At 35.5% G+C, this 27,282-nt stretch overlaps 1 protein-coding gene across 1 annotated transcript in view; it reads left to right on the top strand.

The window, feature by feature from the left end:
• The window catches only part of LOC150110588 (E3 ubiquitin-protein ligase TRIM45-like), a 130,347-nt gene extending 109,112 nt beyond the window's left edge, over nt 1-21,235 (top strand). The window contains exons 6-7 of the mRNA XM_090394989.1: nt 16,288-16,414; nt 20,760-21,235. Of these exons, the coding sequence (XP_090251115.1) occupies nt 16,288-16,414; nt 20,760-20,890 (258 nt within the window). The 3' untranslated portion in view covers nt 20,891-21,235. The remainder of the gene's footprint in view (nt 1-16,287; nt 16,415-20,759) is intronic.
• The last annotated feature ends 6,047 nt before the right edge of the window (nt 21,236-27,282 follow it).

The raw sequence follows: 27,282 nt of genomic DNA, 5'->3' as shown, positions 1-27,282 counted from the left end.
TAAAGTGTTAATCGAACAATTCCAATGATTAACTATTCAATCAATGTCGAAACATAAGCTGTAACCTTTAACATGTTGTATTGCATTTATATAATGTTGTAAGCATTGTTATTATTTATGAACACAAACAAAATTTAATTTTTTCGTTTTTTCCTTGGGGGTGCTGCAGTGTCGTAGTGCTTATGTACAAGCCGCCACTGGTTCATAGTAATGTTTTCTCACGTGCAGGACATTAGAGTGTACAGAGGATTTGAAATTGGAAGTAATCATCATTTAGTCGTGAGCAGGATAAAATTGAATTTCCTATTGAAATGAAGAACATGTAAGAAAGTTTTAAAGCAAATTCTCAGCAGCTGCCAGATATGATTGTCAGACGTACAAAAATATTTTGGGAAAATTTGGAGAAAAGAGCAAAGCTAATAATAATGGCAAATACCTGTTGGTTTTCTGTCCAGGACATGGAATGGTTATTTATACACATTTTTATGTTGGAACACAATGTTCGAACATAAAAATGTGGACAAATTCACATGGAGAGAAGAGGCACAGAATAAGAAAAGACTATAATACACAAACACTAGTCAAGAAAAATGAAAGAGTTTGAGAACAGGAATCAAACCTTGGAGGTTCATTGGCAAATCCTGAAGAAAACATTGATTGATTCAACCAGAGAGTGAAGTGGTGAGGTTGTCTGCAAGGATAGAAAAATCAGAACTTCATGGTGGACACAGGAAGTTAAAGGCAGTGAAGGAAAAGAAGAAAGCATATCAAAAGTTCCTGGCAAATAAGTCAACTTGTACTCTTAGAGAATACAAAGGCAAATGTAAGAAAGCTAAACACTGTGGAAAGCTAGCTAAACAAAAGTCAAAAAATATAAAAAATAAATATCAAGAAGGTGCAAAAATATTCTGGAGGCTGTTGCAAAAGCTCAGAGAAATGAAAGAAAGAGTACTGTAAAAGGAATCAGAGATGATAAAGGTGGCATGAAAACTGGTGGAAAAGATATCCTTGATGTATGGAGTAATTACTTCAAAAAATTGCTAAACGAAACAATCAGTGACAGCACAGTAGTAAAAAAACACTGACCAGGCATGCAATCAGGAATACATATTCATACTTGAAGTAGAAAAAGCCATCAAAAGTCTGAAATGTGGAAAGGCAGCTGGAGTAGATGATATTCGGCCAGAAATGCTCAAGTATGGAGGTATAAAAGTCTTAGAGTATCTGCACTGCATAGTTCAAATGGCCTGGACAGAGGTACAAATTCCAGATGATTGGAGTAGAGCTCTCATAGCCCATATATAAAGAGAGAAATAAATCTGAATATGAGAATTACAGAGGTATTTCTCTACTCAATGTTCCTGCTGAGATTTATGCAAGTATACTTGAGAAACAGTTGAGAAGGATTGTGGAAGGGAAGCTTGGTGAAGAGCAAGCTTTATTCAGCCCAAATGGAGGCTGTCAAGATCAGATTTTCACTTTATGTCAAATAGTTGAGAAATCATGGGACTATAAGAAAAATCTGTACTTAAGTTTGTAGATCTGGAAAAGACATATGAGAAGGCACCAAGAGAGAAGCTATTCCAAACACTACAGGTGTATAGTGTCAATGGGACATTATATCAAGCAATACTTAGTCTTTATGTGAGTTGTAAGTCAGCAGTTAGAATTGAAGGAAATACAGGAAGATAGTTAAATGTTAAATCTGGTTCAGACAAGAATGTCCATTATCCCCCTCTGTTATTCATTATCTATATGGATCACATTATGAAGGAAAGTGGTATTAAACTTGTTATGCAAATGATGTAGTTCTGAATAAATCCGCTACAAGTTTGCAAGATTCTCTTACTAAATTGAATAACTGTTGCAATAGATATGAAGGTCAGCAATAACAAGACAATGAAAATAGGCAGAAGGATTGAAAATATCAACTGCATTGTGAATGAAGAACCTATAGAACAAGTGAAACATTTCATCTACTTAGGCACGGTTTTTAGTGAAGATGGTAAATTAAATATGGAAATGGACAACAGAATCAACAAAGCTGGTATGGTAGGAAGTCAATTGAATAAATTCATATGGAATAAGAGAGAAATTAGTCAGAACACTAAATTAGCTATATACAAGACAGTGTTCAAACCAATTTTAACTTATGGATCTGAGAGCTGAGTTAGAAGAAAAACACTTGACCAAGGACTAGAGCTGCAGATATGAGAGTCCTGAGAAAGATTAGAAGTGTGAACAGATGGCATCAATGGCAATATCATATTAAAAATGAGGATATTAGGAAAGATCTTGACATTGTTGGCATACAGAAATGTGTTAGCAGAGCTAATCTGGTGATATGGTCACTTTAACAGAATGGGAGAGGAAAGATTAGCAAAACAAGTGTTCTCTGCCAGGTTAGCAGGAAAAAGACACAGAGGAAGACCAAGATACAGGTGGATTGATACGGTAAAAAGTGCCTTAGATGATAGAAATATAAGAGCTGCTAAGGTTGGAGTCTTGACATGTAACAGATTGATTTGGAGGAAGATTGTAGATAGTAAGTTAGTAATGACATACCTTTTTCATGTAATACTGTCAAATCCTGTACGTCCTTTGAGGGTACATGTCAGGAATTTGATTATGAGTACTATAAAAAGAATCAGAGGTGATAAAGGTGACATAAAAATGAAGATAAAGATATTCTGAATGTTTGGAATAATTATGTTTAAACATTAATGAGATAAGCAGTGGTAGAAAATTTTAAAAGGGAATATTTTCCTTTGAAAATAAATAAATACTGTACAAATCTTCAGAGATTTTTTAAATGGTTGGCTATATGGTTAACATGTTCACTCTCCAGTTAAACCGTGGGATCAAATCACAGCATTGGCATGGATTTTTGTGAATATCACTAAGTGGTTGATCAATTTCATTGCCTGATGTGGGACCACCACTTGCTTATTGAATGAATTAATTGGCTTGAATACAATAATATGTTTGGTTTCTAGAGCAGTGTTTTAGCAGTGTAACTCTTAGCCTACCTACTAATATACTGTATGCTAGCAACCTTTTTTGTGTAGAATTTTCATAAAACAAAACAAACAAAAATCAAAAGTACATATCAATACTTGAAATAGAAAAAAGAGTCATCAGTAACCCAAAATTAGACCTCTACTCAAAAATATCAGAAATCTGCCTTCTGACTAGGCCTTTTCAGGTCTGGTTCAGAAGGCAGATTTGAAGATCACATAGGAATATAATAAGAATCTATATTTAAGTTTGTAGATCTGAAAAAAAGCATACGAACAGGTGCCAAAAAAGTTGTTTAAATTATGAAAATCAGCATAAAAAAATGCTGATTTTCATAGGAAATTTACGTAGTTACGTCTTTTTGACATAACTACGGAAATAAGCTGGAATATGGAAAATATCAACTGCACTCATATTTCATGAAACTATTCATAGTTTTTCTGATGACAGTAACTTTCCATTCCTCTTCTTCATTTTAGAAGCCTTGTAGTACTCAAATGATCGATGCCTCGAGACCAGTGACTTAAATACTGATCTCTCTTTGCCATTCTGAAATAGGGTGAAGAGAACCTATTGATTTGATGCTATTAAAGGCATATCTTATTACCTTCAAAAGAAGATCCTACTTCACCTCCGGTTACTTTTGATAATGTTCTTCAACATTCTTTCAAGATCAGCTTTCTCTTCTTGGATTAACTGTCACATCCAGCTTTTCCTGGCACAAACACCTTACATCAGTAGCCTCTATAAAACTTGTTCTTTTTTCATTCAAAACATTACTTATCTTCTGCTCAATTCTTAACACTTTACAAGTCTCAGATCCAACCAACCTTGAAATATTGTTCTCACATTTGGGATGATGTATACATCATCCCAAATATATAGGATATACAGAAGTGGATCATTAATTGATCTGTTTAATAGGTGACTCCTCTCTCAAAGACTCCCTTGTCACTTTCCCATAGGCTCTCTGGAGTTGGTCAACACACTGTCCTACTCCAGACATACCGAATGAATGTCTCATCATCTTCCTTCATTCCATCCACCTCTGTTCTGTGGAACAGTTTTCCCCATACTGTTTTTCCCACTGAGTACAATTTCCAACTCTTTAAGAAACATTTGAATAGGTTACTTCTTTCTCCTTAATCACTTATCCACACATGCACTGTTGTGTTATAGGTCTTATGACCTATTATTTCATGTGTGGGGTCATAAGTTTTTATCAAACAATTGAAAATTTTCAACTAAATATACCAATTTTTAGTGAAGAAAGCAAAGTCAGATATGGAAATAGACAAGCAAAGCTGGTACCAGTGGGAGCCAATTGAATATATTTGTATGACATAAAGAAATTAAATAAGAATAAAAAATTAGTCAAAACACTAAACTAAGTTGTATACAGGACAATGTTATGGGAATTTGGCTAGAAATAAAACAGTCAATCAAAATTTGAGCCACAGATAGAATTCCCAGAAAAATTAAGGTGTAACGAACAAATGACACCACTAGCAGAATCGTGTGAAAGTGAAGATATATGCTAAACATTTGATGGTAAGGAAGGAGTTTGAAGTTGGTAAAAGAAATGTATTTGATGCTAGGATAGTAAGATAAATACTCAGAAAAGAACTAAGAACTAGGTGAGTTAATTAGAAGTGTCTGAGAAGACCAAAATATAATCGCAGGCTTTTACAAACATCCTTGCCTACATTGGGACTCGAATCCACTACCTGTTGGTTGGAGATGGATGTGCTGTTTACTCAGCCAACCAGGCTGCCAAATGTAAACTTAATTTTTAACTATGCCAATACTCGAGTATTAGCATAGTCTGAGTCAGAGTCTGGTGTGTGTGTTGGTGGGGGGGGGGTACATTTTATTGCTATAGAAGTATGTGTTCACGGGGCTGGTTTGCCTGTTCTGGGGGACAAAAAACCTGAGTTTCCAGTTGGAAAAAAACTCCGTAAGACCGACTAACTCACCGTTATTTGAAAGATACCAGATCAAGGTTCCTCATTTCTTGAACAGGAATCAAAACCCAGGGTATCTGACCAAAGGGCTTTCTCTATGCTGACTGAGTGTGCCCGGACAGTTCATCGCGGGAAAATTGATCGCTGATAATTTGTCATTGGCTCCACGCCAATAACAAATTGTCAGTGATGAATTTAGTGATGAATATGACTATTCATCACTAAACATTTAATCATGGGAAAAATTAATTGCATGAAAATTCATTGTGGATATATGCGAAAAAAAAAATTTTTTTTAATTTACGTATAAAGTTATTCATATTCTTTCTTACTACAGGCTCTGTAGATGGAGTATTAATTGTTACAGAACTGGGATAGGATAGCGAGGAAGAAAGAGCACCATATTTAAGAATATTTAGGGAGAATAGTTATATCCAACTAATATCGTGGCAATCTTAAAACGTAGCTTTTAGCGAAGTGATTACTTCATAACCAGAAAGGATTATTAAAGATCTCAGATTTCGGACAACAATCAGCAGTTGTAAGAATCGAGACTTATTTTTAGGGGGTAAAAGAAGACCGTAAACAATATTATACATGAAAAGGTAACGTGAAATCAATTAGTGAAAATTAAAATTATTTGAACTGTTCGTTATCTGCTAAAACACTTTAAAACGCACCTAGAAAGCATGAATGTTGTAATGGTTCTCTCTGTTTTTATTTTATTCCTTCAAAATTGATATTGCTTTTGTATGATGACACTGTTTTTTAAACATTAATTTCCCCAATGTCACATAATTTTATGATTTATATTTATCAGGAACTAATATAAATGAGAAAATACACAAAATTTGCTCATTTGTAATAATCACAATTTAATTTCAGTATCAGAATATTAAAAGTTATCTGGTACAGTTACTTTGGAAAAATAATGAATTCAAATAAAAAGAAGGTGCACACATGTTACCTTGCAGTATTTGTGTGTGTGATAGTTTTGGAAGGTGCAGGGGTGAACCATCAAAGATGAAATACAATTTCAATTCTATTATGAAAATTTTGAAAATAAAATTTAATTGTGATGCATGTACCTATACATGTTTTTTTATGATAAACTGTAGGGAAAGCATTGCTACTTCAAAATTGCTGCATAATATCAAAATTAGCAGAAAATATGTACATAACAGTTTATTTCATAATAATTCTCGTAGGAAGGCTTATACGTTGGTTATACATGCTTACTAAATAACTTAAGGAATTCACAACATACAATAGAATATAAATTAAATTAAACTTTAATAAATATTTCCAATATTTCAGCAACATCACGTTGCCATCTTCACAGAAACTTAAATAAAGAAATGTGTAGTGCCTGCGTGCAGGCACTACACATTTCTTTAGTAGGACAGCTTACAGCTGCAAAGGACCTGGTATACACCAGGTAGGTCTAGGGGAATTCGTTGGTCTTTAGTGGAGCGGATAAGGGAAGCCAATTTTCTATATGGTCTGTAACAACAGGTCGTCATGTTTTTTTAAGATTTTGGTAATTTTTTCCGAGGTGCCTTGGATGTAGGGTTCGGTGATGGATTTAGAGTAATCCTTGAAGGAGGGATGGGGTTGTGGTTTATTGTTTTCAACATTTTTTGGATTTTTTGGGGGCAGGGGGGGACAGGGGGGGCCATTGGCTGAGAAAGTGTTGAGGATGTGGTTTAGTTCAGTGGTTAGGGCATTGTCATTTGAACAGATTAGTTTAGCCCTGTTGTATAGTGTCTCAACAATAACTCCATATTGTTGCGATTGGGGGGGGGGGATTGTTGGTGGATGTATCTGCCTGTATGGGTGGGTTTTCTATAAACTGAGAAAACCAAGGTTCCATCACGTTGACAGGTGACTAGTGTGTCTAGGAAAGGGAGGCTATTGTTTACCTCTTTTTCCAGGGTGAACTTGATTCTGGATTGTTGGTTGTTTAAGTGTGTTAAGAAGGAGAGAAGTGTGTCAATATGGCCAAATAGCAAACACATCATCAACGTAGCAAAGCCATATGGTTGGTTTTTGTCGGGCAGAGTTTAGGGCTTTCTCTTCAAAAGTCTCCATAAAGAAGTTGGCCAAAGGAGGGGAGAGTGGTGAATCCATGGCTGTCCCCTCTATCTGTTTGGAGAATTTTTCCTACCAAACGAAATAGCCTGAGTTCATTGTGAACTGAAATAGGGCTGAGATATCGGGAGGAAATTTAGCTTGGATTATCCCTAAGGTTTCTTTGAGGGGGACATTTGTAAATAAGGACGACACGTCAAACCTGACCATTATATGTCTGTATGTTGGAGTGCAAGGTTTTCTATGCTTTCTTTGAAGTGGGCTGAGTTTTTTTGTGTGTGATGGTGTGTTGCCAGTATAGTGTGTGAGCGCTTTGGCCAAATGTTTAGCTAATTTGTATGTGGGAGAATCAGTGCCATTCACTATGGGACGTAATGGCACATTTTCTTTGTGTTTTTGGAAGTCCATATATACGGGGGGGGGGGATATGGAGTTGAATTGTTTTAATTTGTTAGTAACTTCTACATGCCAAGAAGTGACCTTCTTAAGGAGCCTGGAGTTTTCTAATTTGTGAGTTGGTGGGATTGTATTCGCCACAGAATATGGTGGAAGAAAGCTACAGTAATACACCATAGCAAATTCAAATTTGAAAGACTTTTCATGGAATCAGCCTCAGCCCTAAGAAACATGCCAGACCTCAACAAATATGTTCTCCAGAGTGATACACTCTTAAGTGAAGAAATATGAAGGATATCTTATTTGCATTGGCATTAAAAACTATAATTATATGATAAAACAAGTAGCAAAAATAAATGTGACTTGTAGGTAATATAATTTAGATTCCAGTTACTGAGCAAACGACAAGGAACTGCATTTTTGGCAATAGGTAACTGAATATAGCTACTTACACAAGGTAATCTGGTTAAGTGTTCTCATCAGCACGAAGGATTATCGCATGTTCTAATGGATATGACAGTCAAATGCACTTGGTATCAATGTGTTTTCAACAAGTTGTCTGACTCATACCTGGCCGGTTGGGAGGTTAACCCTGCGTAGGTCGCGGTCAAAAAAATTGCAGCTTAGGTTGTGTGTATCCGAGAGATACATTCATTACTAGTATGTGCTGAAATGCAATAAAACTTAAAGAAAAAAAAACACTACAAATATAATACATGGTTTATTTATTTTCAGTTACAATCTAGAAATTATTGAAAAAAAGAAACAAATAAAAAAAAAACAACTAGCAAAAATAACTGTGACTTGTAGGTAATATAATTTAGATTCCAGTTACCGAGCCAACTGCAAGCAACTGCATTTCTGGCAATAGGTAACTGAACGTAATCTGGATAAGTGTTCTCATCAGCATGAAGGATTAGTGCACCTTAGGTCAAATTTTATACGAAACTTTTATAGTTTCTGTATTCGGCTTTGAAATAATGCTGGATTTAATATTCACTTAATTTTTATAAATTTTGCATCACCAAACTGAAGCCTTTTGGCGCTTTATTTTAGTACTAAAAATTGCAGCTTAGGTCGCATATATCTGAGAGATACATTCATTACTAATATATGCTGAAATGTGATAAAACTTAAAAAAAAAAATAAAAAATACTACAAATATAATACATGAAGGTTTATTTATTTTCAGTTACAATCTAGAATTTATTGAAAAAAGAAACAAATAAAAAAACAACTAAACCAATACTATACTGACATCGGAGTTTGCGGTATCTCTCAGATACAATTTACTATCAAATATCACTTTCGCATTCAACTCTATTATTCTCATCATCGGACTTGAGTAACATTCGCTGAATCTTCAACATCTGATGGATTATCCTGTTGCTATATTTTTCCAACCATTTTCAATGGTAAATAAAAGAAAAAAAAACTAAACCAATACTATACTGACATCAGAGTTCGCAGTATCGCTCAGATACAATTTACTATCAAATATCACACACCTCTACATAATGTGTTAAACCAAACTGACTTCAATTTTCTAGCAAATAACGCTTTCAGTGAATTTTTTCTGCAATGATTTTTCCTGGAATGAATTTTCCCTGTGATAAATTTTCCTCTTGATGAATTTTTCATGCAATGAATTGTCCGTGAACCCTGACTGAGCTATGGAAGCTCATATGGCTTTAAATAACTAGTACTTACTAAAATAAAGAGCCAAAAGGCTTCAGTTTGGTGATGCAAAATTTATAAAAATTAAGTGGATATTAAATCCAGCATTATTTCAAAGCCAAATACAGAAACTATAAAAGTTTCATATGAAATTTGACCAGAGAGCTTACAGGAATACATTCGCCAGCATTTATGAGTTGCCTTTTGGCTCTTTGTTTTAGTAAATACTTTCACACACCAACGAAGCATTTGCTTAAGGAAAATTCACCTCTCCGACATTTCAAGTTCCTTAGTATTGCAAGAGAGTTTTTGCTCTTTAAGGTTTCTGCCTAGTCTCTAAGGATGAACCAATAAGTTCAAACCAATTGTCAGGCTGGTGAAACCTTATCAAAATGGACCAATAGGAGATGAATATATGGACGCTTGATAGTGGTCACATCACCTATTAGGTCCGGCTAGGGCAATTCGTAAACGCCGGCGAATGTATTCCTGTAAGCTCTCTGGTCAAATTTCATACGACATATTTATAGTTTCTGTATTCAACTTTGAAATAATGCTGAATTTAATATTCACTTAATTTTTATTACTTATTTCCTCGTGTTTCAATTGAAGAAACCTCATGGCACAAATATCTCTTAAAGTATGATTATCTATTCAAGACTTTCATGTAGTTTAAGAGACTCATTATGGCAGCTTCACCAAACACAACACAAAGTCTATCATACCACTCTCACTTTCTGCACTGTCACTACGCTCTATCAGGCAAAATGTATTCTGTGGTCCTACCACTTTCCATGCAGAAAAGCTACTTCTTGCTTTCTTACTATTTTCTTTGACAACTTTCAGGAATTGTCCCTTGTTCTTGGTACCTCCTCTTATTCTACCATACAAAAAATATTCTCAGTGTCAGCTCACTAAATATATCTTAACATTGTAAATGTTTTAATCATGTCAACTGCTCCAGTTATGTTAAAATTCCTGTTGGCTGCACCATTGTTAATATTCACATCATGTCAGCTGTTCCAGTTACGTTAAAATTTCTGTCAGCTGCACCAATTATGTTAATATCTCTCTCTGTAAAAAGATAAATGCAAGAGTTCAGTCTGATTGACCAATGACTTTTAACCATATATTTTAGAATACAAGAAATGATTCACTCGAGACCAAATTAAAAAATATACATTTTTTGAAACTAAAAACTATGTACACTGTAAATAAAATTAATAACTATAAAACTAATTGGATCTAAGGATTTCTAAATTAAATCTATACTTTAGAGATCTCTTTATCTTTAAAGGATAAAGTCATTCTCTCATTCACTTATTCTGTTACTGGTTTGTTTCACATCTACTTAATCAGTCTTTCAGATAGAACATTTTGTTTATACCACAAATTTCCAAACAGTAAATGCTCATCAGAGTCAGTTCTTTATCAGGACCTTTCTCAAAATATAAAACTTCTTATAAACTTCCCTGGGACTATGCAGTGTTTCCTTATTTAGCACGTATTACTCCATTCATCCTCACTGTTTAACTGGAATATACATATTCTTACCTCAGGCAATTTTATTACAAGAAGCACAAATCCTTTACCAGAGAAAAACATTTTTTTTTTTTACTTATAAACAACACTATATCAAAGTAGAGTGCTTCATTAAAGCTGCATTAGAGTTTCAGATTTCACTAATAACCATCATTGTTCTAATAAAATAATATCACTGGCATCCTTAAAACAGAAGGTGAAAATTTACATTTTGTGTTTCTTTAAATGTTGAAATAGAATGGCTACTTAATATCTCCTTTTATTTACTATTTGTTAAAAGTCGCAATTCTTCCATTTAAAGGATTAAATGAGACTGATAAAAGATCAATCTCCTTGATGAGCATGTGCATTTGTATCGTTAAGCTGTTGAAGCAAGTAGCAAGTAATGGCACATTATCATAGTTGGCGAAAAGCGAATGTCTTTATGATGAATGACAGATATCACACCTCTTGATAATTGTGAATTACAGTTTTCAGAATCTAGTAGGTACATCGATTTGAAATACTTTACATTTCATTTAACATAAATATCGATATTGGGCACATTGCAAGTACCGATTATATGTAGTTATGAAACTCAAACTAATAAAATATTAACATAGAGAAACAACTGTAAAAAGATTCATAATTATTTTGATTATTTTTACACCTTTCATCTTTTGTCCACCTAACTGCAGATTACATGCTCTCACTCTCTCCTCATTACCAGCATTCTGCAATGTTGATATCATTTTTGTTATCTGCCTTTACAACCTCTTCACAGTTTCTTCATCCCCCTTCAAATCCCAGTGACTGATTTTACTGAGCACAGTGATTCATGTGTAGTCTGATCATGGCTTTTTATACAAATTGAACCACCACTATTTCATTTGTGATGGCCAGTGCCCTAAGTATTGCAGCAGACTTCTCAGCTCTTTTCTCCATCTTTTAAATATGTCCCCTGATATTCAAATTTCCCCTCTGCCTTTATCCTAAGATTCATTGCTTTCTCCACTTCCTCCGATATAATTCCAGTAATAAAGAATGCAGCCAACCATATGTGGATCCCAAATATCAGTACGTTACATTTGATTGCAGTAAGTTGATATCCCGATTCATTTGCCTTTTTAAATGTACTGAAATCCTTGAAGAACCAAAATCAGCACTATTACTTCCTCAGCTTCCCATCATCTGCAAACATTTGAATATCACTTTGCAGTCTGGAGACGGTATCATTGACATAAAGGTTGAAACAGTAAAGGGCCCATTACTAGGCCCTGTTGGACATACTTGCAATCTACCTTTTTTTCTTAAACTGCTATTTCCTTCCCTCACACACAACTCTTTAATAATTATCATGTAGCCAATTTTCAGTCCACTCCATGATGATATCTAAATCTATGCATTGCAGCATAAATATTGACTAATAAGTTAAATACTCTATCACATGCTGTTGCAGAATCCACAAAAATGGTAGTATTTAGTTTTATAATGTGCTTTTCTATTATCAACTGCCCTTGTTACTTTGTTATAAACAGTAACTAGATTGCTGAAACCAAATATTTCCTAATGTGTCCAGTTCTCTGTATGAGTTCTTACTCATTTCTCCAAAATTTTCAAAGCCATGAAATACAAACTGGTCAAACCAGATGGTAAAACAGACCCCTCTCACTATAGTTTGATGTTTGTGTTATCATTGACCTTATACAATAGCATTATCTTACATTTCCTTTCACTCACTTTAAAAACTTCAGCCTCCTCCCCTTCCTTTTAGGAATAAAGCCTGATTCTAAGCCTTTCTTTGACCAATTTCCGAGTTAGTTGATTTCTAGCATGGGCAAGCAGGTTTTTTCCCCAGAAACCATAGGACCCACATTATTTCAGACAATAACATATTCTCTTAGGGTTAGGAGCCAAGAGATGGCAGCACATGTTTGCCAGTCTCTTTATTGCTTTCTGCCTATAATTAGTGATAGTGATGGGACAACTATCTCTGATTGGCTACCGGTGGATATTGAACTATCCACTCAGTCTCCAAAAGCTAGATAGGGTTAAAAGGCATTGCCTACTCTCTATAAGGGAAAAAGGCATTAGCTTATTATTGTTATTATTATTATTACCAGAATTAAGTACCTATACACCCAAATGATTATTAAACAGTCTGTGTCATCTGTATTGGTCTCCCAGTCACTTATTCCATCTAGCAAGGTCATTCATCCACAGTCAATCCCCCTGGCTACATAACAATTTCCTTGGAATTTTCCGTGAATTGCAGTACTAGTCTTCTCTTGTATTCCAATTTTGTCTTTTTATCTATACTACTTCACTTTCAGCCTTATATTCCTGATACAAATGCCCCACCCCCATCTTTATACTTTTTTCCCATAAAAACCCTTTTTCATCTTCAATCCCTGTTTGATTTCCCTAATCACCCATTTTATTCCAGAACATTTTAGCTTTTTTTTTTTCAGTTGAGGTATTGCAGTCTGCCATCTACATGAGGTATTCTATCTACCTATATTTCAATCTTACTCTGAGTCTTATTCTTGCCATTTTTGTATCAAACACTTGTTTGCATCTCCCATTCTGTCTGAGTGATCATTTAATCCACATCGAATTAGCTCTGTCCATATATTCTTCGATGCTCATAATGTCTTGCTAGTATCTTTGTTTAGATATAGTTCTGACATTGATGGTATCAGTTCACTCTGTTAATTTTTCTCAGAACTCATATCTGCAATTTAAAATTGATTTGAACACCATCTTATAAGTTGTGTGTTTTTCTGGCTGATTTCTCTCATTCTTCATTTGATTTTCTTCATCTGGATTCTCACCATCCATCCATCAGTGGCTCTAACAGGCACTTAAGCAACCCACAGCCTTTGAAGCAACCTTGGATTTCCTAACAGTAATATGAGGATAAGGCAGTTACACCTATGCCTCTAAGTATTGTCTGTAAATTACATGTGTTCTACTGGCCGGTTTGCCTTTTCTGAGGGAGGAAAAACCTGGGTTTCTGGGAGAAAAAAAACCTCTACCTCTCTATGAGACTGATTAACTCACCTTTAGTCGAAAGAGACCAAATTAAGAAAATTTATTCCTCACATCATGGCCAGGAATCGAGCCAAGGTCTTTCCGACCAAAGGGCTTCGTCGATACTGACTGAGCTATGGATTCTCACCATACTGACCATTCCCACTGTACCACCTTCATTAAAAATTGTGATTAAATAACTAAAATGTTCCCCAGGTTCTCTACTGAATGCAGTTTCTGTTTTTTCCTGCTTATTTTCTTGATTGCACCTAATACTTCATATATCTCAATAGTAACTCTCCTTTATCACGGTATACCTCTATAAAATTCTTTTTCTGGATAGTTTCATAATTAATCCATTTCATATTCTCACTATTTATCCTTCTAACTTTAAGGATTCTAGCATTAACAACAATAATTCAAAATTCCATATACTGCTGATTATGCTGCAAAAAGTTACAATTCTGTTTCCTGAGTCTATCATAGTTTCACATTTTTCTTTTCATGAGTGATACTTAAACCTCTCTGTATTTCCACTTTCTCTGTCAAATTATATGTTCTCTCACCAGCTGTGCCATATAATGGTTGCTTTATCTTTCATGACTGAGATGTTATTAAAATCAACATTCATGTCCCTTGTTTTGCTTTTCCAGTTTTTTTATTTTTTATATGTCAATGCCCATACATGAGAGGTCACAAAACTAATAATTCAAGAGCACAACATCTCGGTGAGTGGTTAGGGAGAAATGAGCCTGTTAATGTGTTGAAGAGCTAGGGGTTGTATCCACTGGGTGGAAATGTATGGGAAAAGACTTTTCTGAAGAACAGAGGCAGATAAAGGAAGTTGATGAGAAGTTTGTTGATGAGTTGGTAGTCACTTCATAGGAATGGCACTATGAAAATACCTATAGAAAGATATAATGCAGAAACAGCATCTATGTGAAAGCAGAAGATATGGGATTTATATAAACTGTTAAGAGTTGAGTCAAGTAATTTTTTGCAGGTAACTCAAGGAACTAATTCTTTTCATTCACACATTTGCTGCTCCCAGTCATTGCTACTGTCATTAAAAGCACCAATTATCATATCAGCCTGTTACTCTCCAATCTCGTCTATCTTGAACATCTCAGAATCATTTCTTACTACATTACCCTCTTATAGGAAAGCCATACTCACCTCAACCTCACACCAAACTGCCTCACTCACTCCTGCTTCCTTTCCTTGAAGGGAACATAACTCTCTGAGATCATCCACTGTGTTCTTCTAAGCAGATATTAGCTGTTCTGCTTTGTGTGTACTATTTAATTTTGCAGGAGCAATGGATACTGTAGGCACCAGTATGATCTAGATAGTGAAGCAGTTCTTTTGGTGAACACTAAAGGTAACTAATTTTTGATGTAGCCTGAAGAATGCATGAAATTTTTTCTGAGATGCCTTGGATTTTTGCGGTGTTGACTAAAAACATGATTGCTAGTGTGATCTCGGCAGATGATCACCCTATCACACCACCACCCCTCCAAGCAGTATGGTGTTATCATAACCTTAGCTAATAGAGCTAGAACCATCTGTTTGGATCATCTCTATCCTCTCCACTGAATTCAGTCACATTTGTGGCACGTGTTTAGCCAATGGCTTCCACTTCACAAAATTGACTGATCTTTCTTCCCATTGTTATTGTCCAAACTCAATCCTCTTCCCAAAAAATCCAGAATGCAGACATTCAGAACATAAATATGCATTTTGCATTGGTAAGGAAGGCAAAATGTTAGCTTATTATCTAATTTGCTGAATAAATTTAGTTAGTTAATTATTATTTTGATATGTACTTTCTCCATTAGATATCAACATGAATTGATAAACAGAAATATAATGCATTCTTTTAATTTAAAAAAAATCAAATATTATGGTTTAAAAAAAGGTACTGATAGCCCTTGGATCATGATGTATCCTGGAGACTCAAAGCTACTTCTTTTTGCATTGTTTCCAAAAGCCAAGTGCAATAATAATAATAATAATAAGCAGGCAATAAAACCAGGATAAAAATGCCAGCATTCATAATTGAATAAGTATTTACTTCAAAAATAAATGACAGTGAGTTCTTGGGTATAATTTAATTATAATTGACTTTTAAAAATATTAATTTTTAATAGAGATTTTATCCAGTCAGCATTTAAGATATGAAGCTGATAATTTGATTGCATAACAAAATATAATTTCAAAACAATTTCTGGAATGTACAAAAACAACAAAAACGGTTGTTCATGCTATAGTTTTTGCCTGCAGAATCTGATAGGATGCACACACACATACACACCATAAGAAGTAATGTCATCATTGATCAAGTTCAGGCATTTTGGACAAAAACAGACTTCAGAGAACTTAGTTTGGGAATTGATACTTAGTCTTTGATCCTATACATAGTGACAGGGCCATCAGCTAATTGGTATCATTAGATAATATCATATATGTAGTTAAATTTTTGCAAATGTATTGAAGTATAAAGTTGAAATGTCAAACAATCCTGTTTGTCTTGAATGGTTTTGCAGTAATTACTATTGTGTAATACTTTTATTTTACTTCTTGGCAGGGTTGTCCTTTTACTGTATCTGTAAAGCCACCATGGAGACAGCACACAGGAATTTTCCACTGTTGCTCATTCTGTTCAAGTGGAGGATCTAAAGATGCACGTTGCGCATGTGGAGGAACTATTCCTGGTTAAACAACTTCATTTATATCATTCTTTTAGAATGAATAAAAAATTTTTCTTGTATATTACATTTTGATGTTCCATATAATCTGTAAATGAACAGTAGCAAAATTATCATCCTCTTAGGCTTTACTAACTTCTCCTGTGTCATCAGTGCCATTCCACGTGAAATATAAAATTAAAAATTAAATTGAAGCTGTATATAATTTTGTATTTTCATTAAATTTTATTTAGTTACCCTACCCTTCAGATGGAAGAAAATGTATTGTTGGAAGTAAGAAAATTTAAGGCTCAGGGTTGCTTAATGGTCAAAGCCAAATAACTGGGAGGAGACCTCCACACTATCTTTTAGGAATGTGGAGAACTGACTCTGGCTTCTGACTTAATGTCCATTCCTTACCTTCACATGGTGCACCCTGTTAGTGGGTATTCATAGGTACTGAACGAACGAGGATGGACTTGCAATTTGGGACTTAGTCAAACAATCGGCTTAAATCACAAATAATACGATGGTGCAACATGATGAGATTTCATGCTGGCCGGGATGTAGCCTGTTTTCGTCAGGGAACCAGGGCAAACAGTGAAAAGTCATCTACTGAAAAAGACTCAAGCTTAACTTTTAGAAAAAAGACAAATAAATTCAACATTCAGAAGAACTGAAGATAACGTCGATGTAGGAATATTAATGAAAAGGAAATTGAGTTTGCAGAACTGGATATAATTGACATCACTGAAACAAAGAAGACAAAAATAGGTGAGATCTTACTAAATAATAAGGATAGGATGTTATATTCAGACAATAATGACCAAGAAAGGAAGGAGTAGTGATATCATTCAACACCAAACATGAAGATAAACTTCTTGATTAGAAGGCAGTTACAAGTAGAGTTATGTAGTCAAACTCAAAATTGGAAAGTGTACATTAAAACCCATTTTTGTCTATGGTCTCACAGAAGGATCTCCTAAGGAAGAAAAATAGGAAGTTTTCAAGTCACTAGAGCAGGCATCTGACATAAAGAAAATGGAAAAAGTGGTATTTGTTGGAAATCTAAAGAATGGAGTAGGAATTGAATCCCACCAGGCATATAAAAATGTTTTGGGAAAATTTAGTGAATAAAAAATTAATAGGAGATTAATAATAATGTAAATTTGATCATGTAGTGGTCATAATAGTCTGAACATCCCTTGAGGGTACATGTGATGATATATTTTTTTAAATCCCACTTAATTAATAGGATGTAAAAATATTTATTGTAATTACAGCTTATTTCCAGATTGTCCAATTTATGCTGTTTTAATGATCAAGGTGTGTATGTACTTTTTGATTTCTTATTTGTCCTCTGAATGCACACATTGTTTGCTTACATTTGTATTAAGGATTAAATCAAGAATATAATTCCTGGCATCTTTAATTTATAGTATAACCAATTGGAAAAACTTTTAACATGTATCTCTAATCCAGAGTATTTTAACAATAAGGTGTGGCACATTTGTCTACTTGTATATGGGAAATATATGACTTCTGCATTACTTCAACCTTAGTATCTCTTGTGGGGCTAGCTCCCACTGATAATGCATAGCATTATATATGACTGAAAGGGCATGTGTTTTGTATTATGGGATACTAAGGCAATTAATGTGAAGTCACTAGCCTCTATGTACAAGTAGCCTTGTCATGAAGATACTTCCTGCCCAAACTTTGTTTGTTTATACTTTAATAAAGGATTAAAGAAGAATATGATTTCTTGGTATCTTTAATTTAAGGAATTAGTCTGCTTTATTTGTTTTATGTATGGTATTCTGTAATTCTTTATAAAAGGTGTTACTGTCTTCTTTCCCTTCTTGTGCTTATGCACTGATTATTGTTATGTGGCCTTGTAATGTTTTAAATCTAAGTTTTATTAGACTTTCATTCCAGTAGTTATACAATATTGTTCATAGATTTATTATTATTAAGAGAGACCTCCAGAGAGTCAGAGACTCATCGAGGGAGGCTACATACTACACGCACTGTCTCTCATACTTATTCTTGAATTCATTCACACTGCTTGCACTCGCAACATCCAATGGCAATCCATTCTAATCACACATCACCCTCTGAGAAAAAAATTTAGCCCTCACTTTTTTAATGGCCTTCATTTTCGGCTTCCAAGGATGTCCTTTCCCCCACCCTCCATAAATTGAAAAATTTCATCAATTGAAATTCTGTGTGACCCTTTCAGAAGTTTGTAAGTCTCGATCATATCTCTCCTCCTTCTCCTGTTTGCTAGTGTCTCTGCAATCTACAAAGTCTCAATCTGTCTTCATAATCAGTATTCCACAAAACTGATGAGACCAGGGATCTTGGAGTGTTAATTGATAGGAAGTTGAAGTTCAGAGGCCAAAGATTGCAAATACAACTCAAACGATAATTGCAATGCTGAAGCGAATGTTCACATGTAAAGATAAGGATGTTATTTTACCTCTTTACAAGGCCTTGATAAGACCTCACTTGGACTATTGTGCACAGGTCTGATCTCCACGTTTCCGTTGTGATTCTGATATATTGGAGAGAGTATAATTTTTAACACTCTCCTTTGTGCACTCTCCAATATATCAGAATCACAACGGAAACCTAGAGACCAGACTGTGCACAATAGTCCAAGTGAGGTCTTATCAAGGCCTCGTAAAGAGGCAAAATAACCTCCTTATCTTTACACGTGAACTCAAATGACATGTGAACTCCTTATCTTTACATGTGAACTCAAATGTGAACTCAAAAGATTGCAAATACAACTCAAATGATAATTGCAATGCTGAAGCATTGCAATTATCATTTGAGTTGTATTTGCAATCTTTGCCACATGGCCCCTGAACTTCAACTTCCTATCAATTAACACTCCAAGATCCCTAGCCTCATCAGTTTCTTCTAGCCTAATCCCATCAATATAATATGACATTGGATATCTAATCACACCGAAGTGAATGACTTTACATTTACTGACATTGAACTGATACCCATTTTCCCATGCCCACAATTCCAGCCTATTCAAATCATTCTGCAAGTACTGCATATCAGCAGCATTCTTGATTACCCTACCTATCTTTACATTATCAGCTAATAGCTGTAGTATGTCACTTGTCAAATCTTTCCCAATATCGTTAATGTACAGATTAAATGACAGTAGACCAAGCACTTATCCTTGTGGTACACCACTAGTTATCTTAAATCTTGCAGACTTACACACCCATACACACTACTTTTTGATATCTGTCAGTCAGCCATCCTCTTATCCATACTAATAATCTATAACCGAAACCCATTTTCTCCAATTTATGCAGCAGTCTGCCATGGTGTATTCTGTCAAAAGCCTTAGCAAAATCCAAAAGTATCATGGTGTATTTTTCCCCTTGTCTAGTTCAGTGGTAACATTGTTATAGAATGTGAGCAAGTTGCTAAAGCATGACCTTCCCATAGTAAACCCATGTTGTTCATTGCAAAGTAGAGATTCACTGTCAATCCATTTTTCCAAAATCTTCACCACCACTCCTGAGAGACTAATTGGTCGATAGTTGGATACACTGGTCTTTGCACCACCCTTGTGCAATGGAATTACCATACATTCCTTCCATTCCTGCAAAATCTTCCCTGTTCTGAGACTCATATTAAACAGCCTGGTCAAAGGAATGGCCAGTTCATCTGAAAATGTAATATATGTGATACATAATGATTATGTATCATAATCATTATAATATCCATTCAAGACCTTTGCATGACTCATTTTCAATTATGTCCTTCTCACTTTGCTGCTATCATACCATGGCAACAGACTTAAAATCTCTCTCTCTCTCACTTCTTTATAACTTCATATAACTCTTTCATATATTTTCTCATGCTATAGTTATCATCTTAGAAACATTCATTACTTCCAAATAATCAACTTTTTTTGCTCTGAATTTTGAAAGCATCTGTGCACAAGGAAATTTTTGTCATGCTTTCATGATGTACCCTTATCATAGAATCACCATACAATACTCTCTTCCTCTTTTGTTGTTTTCCTTCTCCTTCTTTATTTCTCATCTGTATTCTACCACTTGCCAGACATTTCTCCATTTATTCAGGTTTGCATTTTTTTCACTTGAAAGACTCCATTTAATAACGATAATGATATATTATTTTTATTTGTTCACATTATAAATCAGAAGGTGCCTTTTTTAAGCTAAAGGACTACATAATATTTGATCAGTCATGTGAAATGAATTATTAAAAAAAAAGGTGATAGCATAAAAAAGTCACCAAGTGATGAAATGGAAATAGTGTAGAATATTTGTATGTTTACTAAGTTGAAAATAAGATTTTTTTCTCCCCTTAGGTGGCTATAAAGGATGTGGGCATGGACATCCAGACCATCCTGGAAACAAGCATTGGAGTTGCTGTGGAAAGTTGACCAAAAAATCAGAATGCTCTCGCCCCTACAAGGCTACTTATCAGTATACTGTATGAAGAAATCTGATAAAACAGAAAGAGAATACTTAAGTGCCAAAATATTAATTATCAGTATTTGTAAATTAATACTGAATGAGAAGAATACAAAGTCAGAATGAAGCTAATCATGATAATTGATTCATATACAAATCTTTAATTATAATGGATAAATCAGAATTATTAATTTATGGTATAATGTATGAACTAAAAGTCCAGTTTGTTGATATAATTATTTCAGGTTAATTTTAAAATAGTGAGATAAGTTTCAAATATTGAATCAGGTATAACTTTTAAATTAAATCATTTTTAAAATATACTTTGTGTGTGTGTGTGTGTGTGTAGAGAGAGAGAGAGAGAGAGAGCTTATTTTGAGATTATGTATGTGTATTATTATTATTATTATTATTACGGGTATCTCCATGGAGTCAGTAGACTCATCGCGGGAGACCCAAACTAGCAAAACAATATCTGTCATATCTCTTCTTGAATTCATTTACAGACGAAGAGCTCACAACTAAGTCAGGCAATGAATTCCACTCATTCACCACCCTCCAGGCAAAAAAACCTTGTTCTGACACCTTTGTTAACCACACTCTTCTTTAATTTCCAGAGATGACCTCTTGTTCTTCCATCACTATCACACAGCTGAAACATTTCCCCTGCATCAATCCTATAAAAACCTTTTAGTAATTTGAATGTTTCTATCATATCCCCTCTTCTTCGCCTATCAACCAATCTCTGCAATCCACAAGCTCTCAATCTATCAATGTAGGGAGCATTTTTTATATCACTCACCAACTTGGTCACTCTTCTCTGAACCCTCTCCACAGCCTCCTCATCTCCAAGGAATCCAGGTGACCAGACCTGAGCACAGTAATCCAAATGTGGAAGTATCAATGCTTTATAAAGGGGAATAATAACCTCTTTATCTCTGGATGTCAGTGTGTTCCTCAACAACCAAGTAATCCTATGTGCAATCTTGGACACCTTAGCAATGTGTCCTCTGAACTTCATCTCCCTATCTACCAATACCCCTAAGTCCCTAGCCTCATCAATCTCTTGGAGTACCTTTCCATCGATGTAGTACACAGCTGGTAATCTTTTAATCCCAAAATGCATGACTTTACACTTTTCCACATTGAACTGACATCCATTTTCTTTTGCCCATTTTACCAGCTTATTTAAATCCTCCTGCAAACTATCAACATCAGCTTGATTTTTTATTGCACTACACAACTTTGCATCATCAGCAAACAACTGAATATCTCCCTTTAAGCCGTTTCCTATATCATTTATATACAAATTAAACAACATTGGCCCAAGCACAGAGCCCTGAGGTACACCACTGGTCACCTGCCTCATTCTGGACTCGGCTCCTCCATACATCACCTTATGGTATCTCTCCCTGAGCCATTCTCCTATCCATATCACCAATTTAATATCCATTCCCATCTGCTCCAATTTGCGTAACAGTGTTCTATGGGGTATCCTGTCAAAAGCCTTAGCAAAATCCAGAAGTACCACTGTGTAGCCAGTTCCTTTGTCCAACTCGGATGTTATTCTATTATGAATAGTTAATAGATTGCTAAGGCAGGATCTACCTTTAACAAAACCATGTTGGCCTCTATAGAGTATCATATCCTGATCCACCCATTCTTGAATTTTGTCTTTAACCAACTTTTCCAATACTTTTACCACTACTCCTGAGATGGTGATTGGTCTGTAATTCAATACCGCAGTTTTAGAGCCACCCTTATGCAAAGGAACCACTTTGCCTAACTTCCACTCCCTAGGGACCATACCAGAGTTCAACTTAAATTAAATATCCAGGTAAGAGGGGTTGACAATTCATTTGCACATTCACGCAACACCCGAGCTGATATTCCATCTAAGCCTACTGCAGTGTTTGCATTTAAGTTTTGCAATATATTTAATACCTCTGATTCTTTAGCTTCAATTCTCACATTAGGTATTGCTATAGGTATAGAGATATCCTCACTTGGGTGATAGACTTTTGAGAAGTGATCACTCAGTAACTCGACTATTACATCTGATTTTGTCACCTCAATACCATCAGCACCCACTAAGGTTATCCTTCCGAAGTCATTCTTCCTCTTACTTGCCACATAGCGGAAGAACTCTTTGGGATTACCCTTGATCTCTTTGGCTAAGGTCTTCTCATAATCTGATTTAGCTTTTCTTACTATGCTGGTAACCTTCCTAGCTTGAGCCTTGTACTGCTCATGGGTGTCCTGATCGCCCTTCTCCTTGTAAATTCTCCATAACATTTTCTTTTTTTGCAGTTCAAGCTTGATACTACTGCTCATCCATCTAATGCCTGCCTTGTTTGACCTCCTGACCATAGGGACACAATCTGATATTGCTTTCCTCAGATACCCGCTGATTTTATCCCAAGCACTGCTAACATCTTTCCCTTGCAATATGTTTTGCCATGGAATGGCTGCAAGCTCACTCCGAAGCTTGTTATAATTGCCTAACCTGTAGTTCCGTACATACCCCTTCTTAATAGAAAAATCCACAGATTTTGCAACCTCCCAAGTCAATACCACATGATCGCTTTCACCAACTGGAGGTAACGAGGACACCTTACTTATGCATATAACCTCTGAACCAATAACCAGGTCCAACACTCTCACACCACGTGTCCCTTCAGTTACGTGCTGTTTCAAGTAATTATCTCGTAGAAGATGTATGAACTCCATTTCCTTTTTGCTACGTGATATTTCCTCCTTCCAATTGATATCACCATAATTAAAATCCCCCATAATAATCACTAAGCCTTCACTCATTGCACTAAGTTGCTGATGCATGAATTCAATATCTTCCCCCGTACTCCCTGGCCTATAGCAGCATCCAACTGTATATTTGGTTGCATTGGTCACTATTTCGCACCAGACTGCCTCAAATGAACTCTCATTTACATGTCTATCATCATGATATACTACTTTCTTTGGCTGCAACACATCAGCTATCATCAACAGTACTCCTCCTCCTGTTCTATCTTCTCTATCCTCCCTGAAAATACTGTACCCATCACATTCAATTCCAATGACCACATCTTCTGCTGACAGCCAAGTTTCACTAATGCCTACAACTTTTGGTGAGATTTCACTGACTAATGCCAAAAATTCTTCTCTCTTATTTCGAATGCTTCTAGCATTGGTATACAAAAATTGCAGATTCCCTCTAGATCTTGTACCGGCTTTAGAACTGATATATAAGTCACTAACTACCGTAGTCCTATGCCGATTTTTATCCCCTCTCTTCTGCAATTTATTCTGTCTATAAGGATCAATAAATACACAATCAGTGCTAAAGTTTCTCTCTCTTACACTCAACCTTTTCAATATTAGTTTCCCTGCCCAATAACTTCAACCTGTTCAGAAAACAATAACTCCTTCAATCGCTTATGTCCTTCCATGTTAAGATGCAGTCCATCTCTAGCATACAACTGCCTTTTTCCTTCAAACACACTCCAAACATCAACAAACTCCAGACCTCTTTTTCTGCACATTCTTGCAATCATATCATTCATTATCATTGCTCGTCTACTTAACTCGTAATTGTCAAAACGAGGCAGCACGCACACTATTCTCCCATTGACACTTTTCCTCTTCACAATATCTAATAATGTTCTTAAATCTTTTCCTACCCGATTTATACTACTTCTCAGGTCATTCGTACCCACCATAACTATCATCTTGTCTGTTTCATGCCCTCTCTTTATCGCTAAAGCCACTCTTTCTATTGTCCCATCAGCCCAGCACTCCTCATGCATACCACTCTCCATACCCTTAATCATAGAATCACCATATATTTTACCACTCTTAACTTCATTCAAGTCCACACTCATGGACTCATTCTCTACACTATTCAGCATGACTCTCCCAGCTTCATTACTCAACTCTCTATTACTTACCCCCCCACTCTCACTACATCTCATTTCTTCTAGGCCACTTGTGGTTTTATTATGTTGACTCCCAATCACTCCCATACTATTTATTACTGAATCATTCACCAAAGACTCACCCATATGTAATCCTGTTCTAGTTACTTCAGCTAAAATAATCTCTATAGTCCTAATTTCTCTGTTTAACACATTAAACTCAGCTTTAACTTCCAGAATCTCCTTACCGATCACTTCCACTTCCTCATGAAGAAGATGAAGGTCATTTTTCATTTTCATAAACTCCCGCCGAAGTTCTTCCGCTACGGTCCCGATGTCAGCTTCCATTCCTAAACGCTCCAGCCTATCCCGACACTTCTCACATACGTCGACATTTTCTTTTTTCTCATTTTGCCAGACCGACCACAGATCCTTCACATTTTTCGGTGCATACATGTAGCAGTTTCTGCAACGCATCCATTGCGAAAAATCTAACGCTGAGCCAGCCTTTCGTGTAGTAGTAGAAGTCCTGCGCGCCGCTGACGTACGTTTCTTGTTGGACGCCATCTTTACACGTTGTTATAGTGAAACAAACGGCAGTGAAAACACAATATATACAACACAGTTCTAAACAATAATACCACTGAAGGACACTTGTTTCTAACCGATGCACAATTGCAGCATAATTTGTGACAAAAAGCCACACTATATTTAACTTTAAAAACACGTTTTCTAGACTAGCTAAACTCGACCGCCACATTTACCAAGGACACTAGCGCCATTCTCAATGTATTAGCCCCATGCATGAGAGGATGTAAAACTCATAACACATCCATGGCTGCTTATAGACAGACGTGGAGGAAAGTGTAGAAATTACAGAAGCTAGTATAGCAAAAATGCCTCTCATGAAAAAATCTGCAGAAAGTTGGTGAAGTTGATTGTTGAAAGAACTGAAGTCTGACTTTTATCTCCCTCTTTTGGAATAGGCTGACTATAGACTTGCTTGTGGTACAGAATTTTGGAGTAAAAGTTGATGGCGGGAAGGATACCACCAGAAAATGTTAGTATATTCAGGATTCTTCTATATCTCTGGCTCTCACTCAATGATCCCTAAACATACAAGGAAGCAGTTCGTGTATAGTTGCAAGTGATTTGATTTGATATTCTGTACAACAGTTAGAAGTAAATGATGCCAGGAAGCAAGTCGTCTTTATCTTTGGCTGATATTACAGTTGGTACCATCTAGATGTGTGTGAGAGAGGAAGATATATCGGAGAGCAAAAGTTAACATAAAGGGCTTTGGTTAAGGACCAGTAAACAGGATAGCAAGTCCACATAACTAACATTCCAGTCACTATTGCTGCAGTTGTTTATCTTTGGACCTTTTTCAGTTTCACATCACGATGGACACCAGGTAACCAAATATGCATGAAGCAGTTTATTTGTAGTCTGATCAAGGAAGCAGTACATTACTTGCTATTTCTAATAATCGCTGCCCTTCTTATTATAGCAACAGTTCATTGTGTAGTCTTCGAAATAAGTCTCTGAAGTTCAAATGGCATACTGCAAGTATCTTTTTACCATCACCCAAAATCCTGAATCTCATCCATCATGAGCATCGCTCCATCAGTACAGTGCCTCTCCCTCAAGGTAGTATGTTTTGTACTTATTAACATTAAAACTACATCCCTCACTCATTTTTCCAATCCTGAAAAGACTTGCCATCAGTAGACAACTGAATATCACCTGTCAGTCCATGTAGAAATGTAATTAGCAAATGAGTTAAACAGTAGTACCCAAGAACAGAACTCTACTGCATGCCAGTAATTACCATCCTTTCTCCCTATTTCTGTTATCTACTAAATGCTTTTGTCAAGTATAAAAGTATCATTTTTTTAAACTTTTGTTATCGAACAACTAAGTAAATTGAGTCTTCACATCTATTTACCAAAATGAGAAATAGTTTATTAATATTAAAGTTCGAACCAGACAGTGAAATCCTCAAATTTGAATGCTGTCTAGCTTGCCTTCCTATATGGCTTCTAGAAAAATCAGAGATAAAAGTTACTTCTTTCTACTTTCCTCTCCAAGATTCACAAAGTTTTTTTCCTCTTCTTGTATGAACGACTTCCAAGGAAAATTGATTGAACACTTAAAAATCAACTTGCTGTTATCTATTCTCTAAACCAGCCGCTAAATTATTACTGTATTAAAGAGACTTTTAATATCCAATACACATTTTTCTTCCTAAATGACTTCATTTGCTGATTTCCAAAGTTCCTATACATTTCTTCTGCAACTGCTATTCCAATTACATTTATACAGCTAAGTAACTTTTAAAACATCCTCCTTTCTTTCTGAAACACTGCTATTAATGGAACTTTTTCCCTCTGGTTCCAAAAATTCTGCCCTGTCTCCACATATTTGTATCTCTCTCACATAGTGAACAGCTCTCTCCAACTGCTTACTAGTTACCATGTTCTTTTCATATGCATGCTTCAGC

This window comes from Typopeltis vanoorti, chromosome 1, assembly GCF_054136105.1.
Source record: "Typopeltis vanoorti isolate ZY-2024b chromosome 1, IOZ_Tvanoo_1.0, whole genome shotgun sequence".
NCBI lineage: Eukaryota > Metazoa > Arthropoda > Arachnida > Uropygi > Thelyphonidae > Typopeltis > Typopeltis vanoorti.
The sequence above is the reverse complement of the archived record's forward strand: the minus strand, read 5'-3'. Positions and strand labels throughout refer to the sequence as shown.